At 36.5% G+C, this 14,121-nt stretch overlaps 2 protein-coding genes across 5 annotated transcripts in view; both read right to left on the reverse strand.

The window, feature by feature from the left end:
* Positions 1–14,121, reverse strand: part of LOC149542927 (endoribonuclease) — a 203,030-nt gene that overhangs the window by 150,738 nt on the left and 38,171 nt on the right. The gene's annotated exons all lie outside the window — the stretch shown is intronic.
* Positions 11,529–13,555, reverse strand: LOC149542928 (uncharacterized). Of its 2 annotated transcripts, none has more exons than XM_089797841.1 (4): positions 13,039–13,555; positions 12,710–12,933; positions 12,412–12,599; positions 11,529–12,315 (listed from the first exon to the last, which is right to left on the reverse strand). In XM_089797841.1, the coding sequence occupies exons 1-4, from the start codon at positions 13,264–13,266 to the stop codon at positions 11,702–11,704; spliced, it is 1,254 nt and encodes a 417-aa protein (XP_089653967.1). In that variant the 5' UTR covers positions 13,267–13,555; the 3' UTR covers positions 11,529–11,701. The 2 variants fall into 2 exon arrangements, with proteins under 2 accessions (XP_089653967.1, XP_089653968.1); XM_089797842.1 differs by having other exon boundaries at positions 12,710–12,911; positions 13,039–13,171.

The following is a 14,121-nucleotide window of genomic DNA, read 5'->3' on the forward strand; positions in this document are numbered from 1 at the left end:
TCGCTCCTTGAGTAGATCCAAGTATCAATGAGAAGCGAAAGCCTTCCCTTTAAGGTAGGAGAGTCTTTGTCTCACACATTGCGGTTGGTTCTCTTGTTTTGTGACATAAGTTATACAAACTGACAGTTGCAAAATATCTACCCAACAATAGAGAGAGGCCCCATTGGAGTTTGATCCCCATGTACTAGGCAGAGAACTCTAACCAAGGGCTTCAACACCTACAGTCGAAAAATACAAAAAATTAATCATTGAAGTTTCAAATTAATAATGAGAGACTTGAATACGGAAAAATAAAATATTCAAGTTCTCAAGTTACCTTCACAATCTTTGTAGCTCTTTGCACTAATAGGTTGTTAAAGACAATGTATGCAACACTCTCTCTTTAGTCTTCAATGAATAACTTGAGTCTAGCCATGCTTGACTCACAAACATTTGCTTCAAAGCCTTCAATAAACTAAAAACACATTACAATGTTAATAAAATCATTGTAACCCTTGTGACACACAATCCTCCCCCAACTCTTTCAAGTGAAGAACCTAACAATGATTGTAGATGTATTTTGTGACCTTCCATGCATCCTCTACAACCAGTGTCAACCAATGTAGTTTGCCTATGTCCTCCAAGAGAAGGTCAAGGCCATGTGTTGCACAATGTGTCCAAAAAGGTGTTCTATGTTTCTCTTGTAGGATTCTACCATCTGTCACGTATGTTGTTGCATTATTGGTTGCTTTTTGCACCATGTTTTCAACACCCACCTTCATGACCACTTGCTCCAACATTAGAGCCAAAGTTTCAACAATTTTCACCTTGTTGTAGGCATCAACCGATTTCAAGGACCCTGCATTATTCTTGCAGGAAACAAAAAATGAATGATTGTATGATTTTTGACATCCATTCACCCACTGGAAAAAATAGTGCAGCTACAAATATTTCATTTTTTTATTTGCTCTTCCATCACTTATTTTGCCTTGTCAACTGCAATTGTGAGCAACTTACAAGTACAAAGTCAAATTAACTTTAACTACAAAGTTTTGAGAAATAAAATAACTTAAATTCAACAAAAATTACTAATTACTTCAAATAAAGATAAAATGATCATAAATTTATTCTACACTCTAAAAATCAAAGTTCAACATAAGTTATCAAGATTCAAGACTAGAAGTAAAAAGTTAAACATTTAAAAACTGAATCTATTGGAATAACTTCCCACTCGAATCTGCATGAAAAGGTGCCTTATAGCATTTTCCCACCACAATCAATATAGTAACCAAATCAAACCAATATGAATTATCTACCACATTACGAGGGATGTTGTTGAAGTACCATAAATCATCACAAGCAATGTTTATTTTTTAAGCACCTCCATATTCCACCCAATTGCCTCCAATGATGATTGTGCTCCCAAGTGTGTTTCTATGCACATAATGATCACCTACAAACTGTGACTAGTAGTAGTCGAAATTATCGAGGTAGTGGTAAATTTGTGAATACATAGACCATGAAGAGATCCCATTATGCCCTCCAGTACTTCTTGAATGTTGATTGCAACACCTTAAGATTCAACTATGCTTGTTTTCATGGCTAGTTTTGCCCTTTCCTTTTTATAGTATTTTCTCTTTTTGGGCTACAAGAAAGGCATTAATTTCTCTTTTTATTTCATTTGTGGTCTTATCAGAAACCTTTGTATCATGCTTAATGATGCCTACAAGGTGGTATTGGAAGCGGTCTATGCCTCCATGACAAATTATGGTATTCGATTTAGGTCCTTCAAAGGCATACTTCCAAGCCCTATCTCTAGCACCTTTAAGACACATGCCTAAATATCCAAATGGGCATGCGTCTACTAAGGTAAAGACTAAAGCTAAAACAGGTTGCAAATCCTTCTCTATCTACCATTATCAATCAGCCTACACATACAAATATAAAACACAAGTTAATATTTTAATATAAAAAATTAGTAAACAAATTAAACTAGTTTAAATAATTTCAGACACAGTTTTTGATTAAGTGTAAAGCAGGTTTTGAAGGGACCCCAAAACCCTTTACATCAACATAGCTAAAGATAGAGCATTAAACATCCACATAGATTGGACTAGTGAAAACAACTAGCTCAAACAGACAAAAAGACAATACAAGATAGAGGGCCACCAAAGGGCACCAACAAACAAACACTAACAGAGGGTCTTGGAGGTAGTTCGAAAGGGAGAATAATTGAGGTTGCATGGCATTGGGGGTGTCTGTACAATGTGAGCAACTAGAAGGTGTACGGCAAGGTGGGTAAATAAGGTTCGTATTCATTTTCAAACCCCAGTGACTTTAGGTGATACACTTGCCAATCCAAAGCCAAACCCAGTTTAATCAGTTATTTTGCATGCACAAAGTTGCATATTCAAAATGGTCACTTTCAAAGGGTAATAATTCATTCTTACTTATTGTCAAGGATGCCAATTGTGGCCCTGTATTCCCAGTATATAAGTAAACTTGTAAGCAAAATCGTGGGGTTCCATGAGGTGATTTGAAAGTTTTATCGAGCCCATTTCATTTGCCAATTAGTGTGTTTTATAGTTTGCACAGAATAATCTGTGTCAAGAGGCCTACTTTGATTTCGGTGATAAGTCTGCCAATCCAAAGCCAAACCCAGTTTATTCAATTATCTTGCATACACAAAGTTGCATATTCAAAATGGTCACTTTCAAAGGGTACTAAATTATAATTCAAGGTCTACTGATTGCAAAGGATGCCAATTCTGGCCCTGTATTCCCAGTATGTAAGTAAACTTGTATGCAAACTCCTGAGGTTCTTTGAGGTGATTTGATATTTTTATTGAGCCCATTCCATTTGCAAATTAGCGTGTTTTAAAGTTTGCACAATATAATCTTTGTCAAGAGGCCTACTTTGATATTTAAAACTTCACATCCAGTTGATGATCAAAATTTGAAAATCAGTTCCTCATATTATAAACATGAAAATGTGCTCCTGTGCTCAATTGCAAGGTCTCAAGTTGGAGTTTGCTGTTTTTTCGAGACCCAAATGAACTGTTATTTACAAGTTTCTGGTAGGTTCATATGTAGAGATCCTGAAAGGGTCAAAAAAAAAAAGAATTTATTCAGGCCCCCAAGAGACCCAGCTTACATTATTACATTGTCATGGTGTGTTTGAGTGTGATGTTGGTGTTCTAATTAGTTAAAATCGTTATATACTTTAAATGATGATTTTTATGCAAAGTAACAAGGCATTTAAAGGAGGCTAAATTTCACCATTTTGAGAGTATATTCGGACCCTCCACCTTAAGTGGGTAAGTGAAATAGACAGGAAAGGATTAAAGCATGTAAACCCAAAAAAAAATCTTTACAAAGGAATAGAATCCATCCACATGTGGGCTTGTGGACATAATTTAATGCTTTCACCGTATGATTAAAATGAATTAGCAAACCCAATGTAGAATCCCTCTCGATATTGTTTCCCAATTTTCTCACAAACAATTTTCAGAATGCAATAGTTATGCAATAAAAACCAGCAAATGCTCATATAAAATATTCAGAAATTGTAATTGCATTATTTTTGTCAGCAATAAAATAACATACTAAATTTCAATATTATGTACAGTATCATCAGTCAGATTGGCACAACTAGGCTATGAACCAGTAAATGCAGATCTGAACTCCGTCTGGAATCCACCACCAAGTTGAACCAGGTTTGTATCTGATTCACCAAAAAGATGCCTGAAGGTTTCGGTCCTCAAGATCCTAAATAGAAGCTGAAGCATCCCCAATTTCTGCAAGAGAAATCTCAAAACCAAATCAATATCCAAACATGCTGAAATGAGCTCCTCTTTCCTCTTTTAAGGACGACTTGGTGACTCTTCATATTCCCCTGCGTGTCTCTTCACTTTTATTATCTATTCTTCTAATTGTCTTTTTCCTACTTAAGAGAAAATAACCTTATAAAGATAAAGCGACTTTTTAATTTGCCTTTAAATTTATATGTCACTATATTAAAACAATTTAATGAAGCATTAAAATAGACAATAAATTGGACTTGGAAAACCTTGTGTGATAGCTCGCTGAAAAGATCTCAACGAGACGCTCCAAGTCCCACACTGAAAAGACAGAAATAAGGAACCCCTCATGACTTATTATACATAGTAAATATCTGGAAACACTCATTGCATCAACTCCGATTATCCTAAATCTGAAAGTGCATAGACCAAAACTCATACAAACCATCTTTTGTCTTGAAAGCAGTCTTCCACTCATCACCTTCTTTGATTCTAATATGATGATAACCACTCTTCAAATCAATCTTGGTAAAATACTTTGCTCCACTCAAACAATCCATTATATCATCCATCCTCGGCATAGGAAACCTATATTTCATTGTTATATTGTTAATAGCTCTGGAATCAGTACACATTCTCCATTCTCCATTCTCCTTAGGTGCCAATACAGCAGGACAGCACATGGGCTCAAACTTTCTCTAATCAAACCTTTTTGCAACAACTTCTACACTTGTCTATTAAGTTCTTCATTCTCAGTAGGTGTCAATCTATATGGTGCTTTATTCGAAAAACTAGCTCCAGGAATCAGATCCATACAATGACTTATACTTCTTACTGGTGGTAAACCATCAAGTACATCCTCTGCAACAATCTCCTTGTGCTCATTCAACAAGTTTTCAGTTTATGCTAGCACTCAGCTAACACTATCTTATGTTGCTTGGCCTTTACTATCCTCTGTCACTCGACCATTTTCTATCACTCGGTCATTACTATTACAACTCGGCCCTCCACGAATTACAGCAAAACGAACTTGGTTCTTCTTCAGCTCCTCAAATCGTTTCCCATTGACCGTACAAACTCAAATAGTAGTACAATTTACCTCATCTAGAACTTCAATCAAAGGCAACAATGTTTTCTTCACTCCTTTCACACAAAGGGTATATTGATTCAATCTACCATCATGCACAACATGTCTATCATACTATCAGGGTCTACCCAACAGAATATGACAACAATCTATAGCCACAATATCACATAGAACTTCATCAAAGTAGTTTCCAATCTTGAATTTCACAACACATTGCTCACTTACCAGCATCTTATGCTCATCCTTGATCCATGAAACTTGATAGGGTTTAGGATGTCTCAACCTCTACAACTGCAATGTTGTAACCAGCTCTTCTAATGCCAAATTCGCTAAACTACCACTGTCAACAATCAATTTGCAACATTTTCCTGTCATCTTACATCTGGTCATGAAAAGACTTCTCCTCAAGACCGGTTCCTCATCAACTATTTTATTACACAAAGTTCTCCTTATCATCAGGTTTTCTCCAACCTCAAGTCCACTTGGTGAACCCTCAAGATCTCCTTGAATCACAACATTTTTGTTGCCTTGTTCATTTTCTCCAGAGTACCTACACTCAAAGAATCTATGCCCTTCTTTGCCACATCTGAAATAATTACCACGAAAACCACCTCTAGAATAAGAATTACCTCTTCCTCGGTAAGAACTAGTACCTCCTCAGTAAGAATTACCACCTTTTCACTCGGTCTTGCCTTTATCCTCACTTTTGCATTTAGATTTGCCTGTACCTTGCGCAGAATTGTCAGATCTGCCACTGTCTCCATATGATCTACCCCTGCCTTTTTGGAATCTACCACCTCTAACTCCCGATCTTCGTTCATGCTTCTTTGTCAAGATCTCAACTTTCAAGGCATATTGATATGCTTCCTCCACACTATCCAATTTCAAAAAACTTATCTCATCTTGAATTCCATACCTCAATCCATTCAGATACCTTGCAACTTTCTCAACCTAATCATCCACAAGTCCAGATCTAACGTGCAATCTATAGAATTCCTCAGTGTACTTCACAGTCATGTCTTTTTGTCTCAAATTTTGCATCTTTCTCAACAAGCTAACTTGGTAATTTGTAGGAAGGAATTTCTTCTTCACCTTGTTCACCATTTTCAACCATGTCCTGATCTTTTCTTTTCCTCTTCTCTGCCTATCAGTTTGCAAATGCTCCCACCACAATAAAATGGCCTTTCAACCTAGTGACTTTAATCTTCACCTCTCTATTATCAGGAGTGCTTTCAAACTCAAAGAAATTCTCCATAGCAAAGATCCAATCCAACACAACATTAGTATCCAACTTTCCATCATAAGGTACAACTTCCACAGCAGGCCTTAAATGTGCCCTAGACAACACTCTCAACAATCTTTCCTCATCTTGATCCTTCTCAGGTTCTGAATTACGGTGTGGTGTCATTGCTTCATCATCACTCACATCATCAAGATGTGCTCCTCTCCTTTGGGTTGTCTCTGCAGCATCCAATTTGGTTGCAATCTGTCTCAACATGTCCAATATGGCAATGTCATCATTTCCTCTACCTCGAACCATCTTGACAACCCTCTACAAGTTATAGGTCAAATCCACGGATCTGCCACCCTATAACCAAATCAATCAAGGTTCTATACAATCCAATTCCTCAAGGACAAACCTCAAGCTCTGATACCACTTGGCACAAGTATGGTTGGAAAAATTAGGGCCAAGGCACACCTAAAAGTCCAATCACCCTACAAAGTAAAAGACAACAAAAGCAAATAACAAAGAACAACACCAAGGAGAAGAAACAACAATATCTTTATAGATTCATCAGATTGTCTACATACATGCTTGGCTGTGAGGCCTTCCGAGTTACGGCCAACAAGATCTACGAAATCCCAGACTTAGAATTTTTCGCAGATCCATAAATTCTAACTTCTCGCTCACTTATCTTTGGGCTACTGAACATAAACCTAGACAACCTTATTTATATTTGTCAAAATGGCTTACAGAAGATTCTAGATCTTTACATAAGAGAAGGCCGACCTCAATACGATTTGCACACATCCCAAGACAAAATCCTTACATTAAATTCATGACCCAAAATAAATACATAAGTCGGCTCACACTAGGAACCAAACACAAATAAACTCGGTCAAAGAAGGAACCCAGCATCAGCAAACATCAGCTTCACTCAACACATGAAGGAACACTCAATCACCAAAGCACTCAGTCAATATCGAACAACTCGGCCAACACTGAACAACTTGGCCAACACTAATCTCGGCGGCAACTACAGCTTGGCAACCACTGGAACTTGGCACTAACAGGCAAAATGAACAAAGATTAGCAGGATAGCAAGGCAACCCAAGATGTTCCTGCATCATATTCAGAGACTAACTAATCATTGATTAGTTATCCAAAGGGGTGTGGAGAAGTCTTATAGTAAGGGTGTGATACAATCACCACTTCTCCTTTCTTAGCATATATATTTAAATGGCATTGGTAATTTGAGGACAACATCGACTATTTCTTATTTAACTTTTTATCCAAGCTTGGATCACTCAAGGTGAGTAACAGTATTCTTAGATATCTGTCACAGATATTCAGAGATAAATACCAAAAGAGTGTGTCAAGGGTGTTGCTGTTTCAGTAGTGGTATCGGACTGAAAATAGAGATTCTTTGATTGTTTATTTAGAATGATCAGAACCGGGTCGTTACACAGCTACTTCAATGTATACAACGACATGCTCAACCAAGAGGAGCTGGAGTCTCTCAAGCACTTCACCAGCGGCAAGGGTATTGATATTCAAGCTGAGAACCAAAAAATTGCCGATGAAAGAGCAAAGAAAGCACCTTCATGGGAGGACCCTATCCCTGCTGGACCTGTTATGCAACCTATTCTGGGGGCTTTTGAGACTGACGGAGCTGATGTTAATAACATCATTGGAGCTTGGGATGTCAGAAAGCTTATTTTTGTTTCAAGCTTGATACTGGTTTTTTGGTAAATGTTCTTAATGTCTATATCTATAAAAGTCATGGAAAACCTCTTATCTTTTGGGTGGTTGGGTAGGTACCTTAGATGGTACCCCCTAGGTTTGGAACTCTGTTCGGTTAGGCCATGATACTTTTTTGTATTGCTATGTTGATTGTACTTCCAGCTTCATGCTCCATCTTAATAAGGAAAAAAAATGTAAGTCAATATGGTATTAACATCCACTGGTGGGGGGAATGTTCTGAGCATAATATCAAAACTCAGAGCACAGCACTGTGAATGGTAAATGAGCACTTTCCCATTACAGGTGTAATGATGCAATAGAGAGGTGAAACACTTTCAGTTGAGAACAAAGAATCAATGTGCTTTACCAGGACAGTGGTTTATTCAGATTGTGAGGTGTTTTCACTAGGAGCTATAAATGGGCAAAGCTAAAGCACAAAAAGGCCAAAAAGGTAGAATGATTAAAATCAGAAATAAAGAATCTCAAAAAAGCAAAGCTTGCACTTGTTAAAATATGCTTATTCAATGACAAAATAACTGTTCTCACCAAATGAAGTATTCTGGAATTTAAGAAGCTCAATTTTACAAAAAGAACAAAACATGCAGAGACACTCTTTGTAAAAGAAAAAATCTTGTAACACTTACAGAATAACTTATTTTCATGAAGGTAAAGTATCTTCACAAAAGGGATAAAGAAATGAAATATATTCCACGTGAGCAGAGAGAGATACCTTTTATTGGTGAAGTATTTTTACAAAAAGGTAAACATAGTTTCACATGATGTCACCAAATCAGTGCAGGTGCAACTTGCATACACAGGTGGGAATTTGTAAATGAAGGAAAATAGCTCTTAATCATAAGACAATGTTGTTAGTTGCAACATTGATTTTATATAACAGGGAATATGTTGCCAGTGAGAAATATTTCCATGGGAGTCACAAAGAAATGAAAACAATTTTAAAAGGAATAAGATTTTAAGTTTCGATTGTAAAGTGGAGGATAAAGAATATTCAGCAAATGAGACAAAAGGGGAAAAGATAAAAAGGTGCAGAAAGAGAGTGGAGCAGATATTTTTCAGCTGAGGCAAAGAATATGAATGTTAGGTCAGAAGAAGAAAAGGGACACTTGTCACTTTCAGATGGAAAGCTTCTCCTTCTCTTTATATTCTTCTCTTCTCTCCATTTGTATGGGTTCTGAAAGTCTTATTTTCTTGAAGCTTGAAATAGAGTTTTGTGTTTTTTCAAGTCATGAATATTCTGTGCAGGTTGTAAGAATTGGGTGTTAGAAAGCAAAGATCAGCTAGTTTTGTGTTTTCAGAATCATTTTCATGAGATTGTCTCTTGGTTGTGTACTCTGGATTATATGAATTTATTGCATCAAGGATGTTTTTACTCAATACAGTTTCCCTGTTTTTGTGTTATTTGCTCATAGCTCTCTTTCAAGGAAAGAGTTAAACTACTTTGTTCAAATGACAAGAATCTTAAGTATGTAATGAGGATTTACAAGATATATGATATGATTTCAATAGAGGACATGTAGATGTCAGGCACCAACATCTTGTATATCTACTGGTTGAATGTTATTTGCTGATAGGCAATTCTGTTCTAATTTCATATTTGACTCCACGCCCTAAAATCGGTACTGATCTATTGTAAGGCGTAAGGAATTTTCAGGATGCATTCATACCCAAATATCATTTTACTTTCTTGCTACTAGAAGTGGTTTTGAGTTGTTTTTTCAATCTCAGCTGTGTCTACAAAATATTAAATCAGTATGAAGCCATTTTCAAAGATATCCATGTGTGGTCTGACTCATTAATCTGAGAGTTATCTATTGAATGTAACATTTGTCAAAACCTTGTAGATATTCATAAATGTTACAAAGGGGTTACCCACCTAGGTCTTGCAGAGTCTAAAGTGCAGAAGATTTCAGTCTTCTGGTCGAGTCTTGTCAATTGGCCATTTGCTTCAGGTTACCATTGATAGAATTAGGCTTAAGCTTAGGCAAATATACAGATGGAGGAACTAACAGGGAGAACTCCTTATGATGGTCAAGCACAAGGATCTTTTGAATTTGCATGGACTTGAGGAAAGTTATGATTCTGAAATTACTGAGTATACACACAACATGCATCATGAAGATCACGAGTCACCTTTGATAGAGTGCCAATCAAGCATAAGCCTGATGGATATAAATACAAAACAGCTAGTCGAGCACACATCTTGTAGACCAGCCACTAACATTAAGCCTACATATTTAGAGGGAGACATCGGTGATTCAGTTTGGTTGACCCCTTGGTAATTCTTGGAGTTTCTCAATGGTTTGGACCAAAAACCAAATCCATCTTTGGTCCAGATTCATCCAAAATTTACCATTGTGTTTCATTATCAGATTGTTGGAGATTTCAACGGGAAATCTCTATGGAGGATTTGACAGCTTGGACAGCTAGGGTTTGGAGGTGAATGCCATGTTTTGGAAGGATTTTATGTGATAGTTGACATCTGTCATCATTTAGATTTGAGTTTCAAACCTGGCAAAATTTATATCAGACTTCAGTTCAGAAGGGTTTGGATTTATTCGAGCCATAGTTGAAAAAAATGGCAAAATATCGCCAAAAACGTGATACTTCGCACATGGAACAGCACAGCAATGTAATTGCCCAAAATTTCAATGCTGGCTTTTTCAAAAATTCGCAGCTTTATTTTCTTTAAAAATTGCCTTATCATGCAAAATATTAGGATAAAAATCATTCAACGGTGATTGAATAATGTTGTATGCGCTCAGTTGATGACTCCATTCTGACTGTATTCGGTGTATATTCCAAAAATAATTCTCCGTGTCTCTGCTGACTGCGTTTTATCCTCTATTTGAGTCCGTTGCTTGAAAAACACTTGTCTTCAATTCCCGATGACATTTCTCTGATCAACTTATAAAAAATATAATGATTTTTTTCCCGTAATACATTGTTCTGATGTGTCTTCTGCATGTCCTTCATGTATAGGGGAGTCGCAGATTTTATTGATGGCGAAAGAGTTTGAAGGGTCGCAACCTTCACTCTCTCGCCTTTCCTTTGTTTGTTACTTTAATAAATAATTGTTATTTGAGTTTTGATAATATCAGTATATTATAAAAATTTATAATTATTTAAATTTAATGATTCACAATTACTTATATTTAATTATTATAATAATTTATTATTACTTGAGTTACATAATGACAGTTTATTAGTATAACAGTTTAATATTTAAATTTAACAACTTATTATTATTTGGATTAATATCAATTGTTCTTAAGTAATAGATTAATTATTATATCGATTAATAATAATTGTTCCAAAAATATTATTTAACTAAGAAATAATAATAATTTTTTATTATTTCCTTACTAATGTGTTTTGGTCTAGACGAATTACCGAATATCATTTTGGATTTAGTACAAGGATTCACAATCAATTGGGGTCACTACAGCAGCAACAACGATCTCTTTTGAGCTCTTTTGAGCATAGTTGGAAAACCCGCCAAATGCAAAAACTCGCCAAGCCCCCCAAAAGTTTAATCAGGAAAAACTCGGCGATTTAAAAAAAAAACTCGGGAAAAACTCGGGAACCTAAAAAACCGCTGAAATTTAATTAAAAATACATTTATTTTGCAAAATTTAATGAGAAGATGCATCTAATAAGTTAATTAAAGACAATACAAAAGAAAGAAACAAAGTTTAGATATATATAAATGCATAATGCGTACAAAATTGCATTCTCATGCAGAATGCTCATGGTAGGAAGCAAAATAGTAAATTACTAAATAGTTTCAATCTGTCAAACTAGAAGTAAATACTAAAAGTCTAAATACATCAATACAATGTGACAATGCCAATCACATCTTCCTCTTTCCACTTGCACTAGCAGGAAAGCGAGGGGGTCTAGTCCTAGAAGAAGTGCCCCGCACTGGGATACGGCGTGAGCTGCGTGACTGTGAACTCTGTGGCTGTGCCCCCTCGCTTGACGTCCCTACTGACTGGCTCGGCGTCCTGGAAGAGGATGCATCTCCTCCTAATGGTAATGTCTGATCCTCGCCTGAATCATCATCATCCTCGTCCTCATCCTCAATGTCATCCATAGTGAACTGAAAATCAGTGTCAACCTCCCCCTCCATGGCCTGCCTCTCCAAATCAGCGATCTCATCTGGTGTAAAAAATGGACTTGGCTCCTGTGCTGTCCAATCAGAATAAGGATCTATCTCATCTAGATCAAGCGGACCAGGTAGTTCTAAGAGCTGTGACTTTTTTATGCGCAACTTAAGATTATAGTGCACATAAACAAGGTCATTAAGCCGTTTTTGAGTCATTCTGTTTCTTTTCTTTGTATGGATGGACTCAAATAAGCTCCAATTGCGCTCACAATGGGATGAGCTACAAGGTTGGGATAGGACTCTGAGAGCAAATTTCCTTAAATTGGGGGTATTGCCACCCCAACTTGCCCACCAAGCATCTGCAAAACAAAATTTAAAAAGTTATAAAGCAATAAAAAACAAAATCAGAAGCACAACTTATCAATTAGCAAAAGTTTTAATGTTTGACGCTTTACCTGGTGCTTGAGTAGATCTTGCTCTCTTTGCTAGCATAGAAGAGAACAAAGGACCCCTTGATTCCACATAGATTTGTTGTTCGGTCACAATAAGGTCTCTCTCCTCTTCACTTGATATCATTCTCTCAATGCATTTAGAGAGACCTTCCATGACCTCTCCATTAGGATCTGAGTAGGAATCATCAGCCCTAAAACAAATAGAAAATGATATCAAGTCTTACTACACAACCTTAAAAAGTAAAGTAAAATAAAGACTTATTAAAATCCCAACTTCAAGGACAATCAATTATCATAGTACCTGAATTTGGGATTGAGGAAGTAGCCTACTGCATGAATAGGTTGGTGGAGCATATTGTTCCACCTCCTATCAATTATTTCCCAAATGGGGTCAAATCTGAGACTGTCCCCGTGATAGTAACTTCTAACAGCCTCTTTCGCCCTATCCATGGCCTCATAAAGACCTCCCATTGGGGATTGCTGCCCATCACATGTGCGCAAGACTAGAACCAGGGGCAGAGACATCTACATTTGAAATTTGAAAAATACAAATTAGTTAATAACATAGTAAGTTATGAATTGAAAATGAAACTTGAATAAACTAAAAGTCTAAAAATATAATGAAGTTACCTCCACAATCTCCTTAGCCTTTGCAAAAAAGCTATCATCAAAGACTATTCGTGCCACAGCTTCTCCTTCGGGCTTCTTTGAGTAAGGTGAAGCAACCCAATCAGCACACACAAACATTTGCTTCAAAGCCAATATGTGGTCAAGAATACTTTGCAACGTCAAGAAGACCGTTGCAAACCTTGTCATAGCAGGTCTCATCAAATCTTTGCCTTTAGTGGCTTTTCTCATCAAACTGAGAACCCATGGGTGATTATAGATATATTTCGTGACTCGCCTAGCATCTTCCACAACTGGACTCACCCAATCAAGTTTTCCTATGTCCTCCAAAAGAAGGTCAAGGACATGTGCTGCACAAGGTGACCAAAAAAGTGTGGGATGCCTCTCTTGGAGGATTCTACCTAAAAGATTAGCAAAAAATCAATAATCAGTAACAAACTTTCCATATTTAGTATTTACAAATTACATCAAATCTAAATTGAATAATACCATAGCATTACATTCATGATTCATATTGATTCAAATATAAAAAATTAAATCTACCTGCTGCAACATATGCTGCTGCATTATCTGTGATTATTTGCACCACATTCTCTATTCCCACCTCCATGACAACATTCTCCAACATTAAAGCCAATGTGGCTGCATTTTTCACTTTGTTGGAGGCATCGACAGATTTCCAAAACACCACATCATCTTTGCAAGCAATCAAGAAGTTAATAATGGTTCTACTTCTTCCATCTGTCCACCCATCAGATAAAATGGTGCAGCCATACTTCTTCCACTCTTTCTTTTGGTCTTCTATCAACAATCTTGCCCTACCAACCGCTTTGTCAAGCAACCTACAAAATTTAAGTGTAATATTAAATAAAGTGTAAGTGTTAGTAAAAAATTAGGAAATAAGTTATAACAATTAAGATTTAAAATATAACAATGAACTAAAGTGAATCTCAATTATTTACAATTACTAAATAGTAAAATACTAACCTTCCACTCATATCCTTGAGATTAGGCGGCTTGTACCCTTTGCCTGATATTGTCATTGCATTCACCATATTGACCCAATAGGGACTATCAGCGGCATTC

The sequence above is a fragment of the Cupressus sempervirens genome, chromosome 8, assembly GCF_028749045.1.
Source record: "Cupressus sempervirens isolate cs-2001-9-10 chromosome 8, ASM2874904v1, whole genome shotgun sequence".
Taxonomy (NCBI): Eukaryota; Viridiplantae; Streptophyta; class Pinopsida; order Cupressales; family Cupressaceae; genus Cupressus; species Cupressus sempervirens.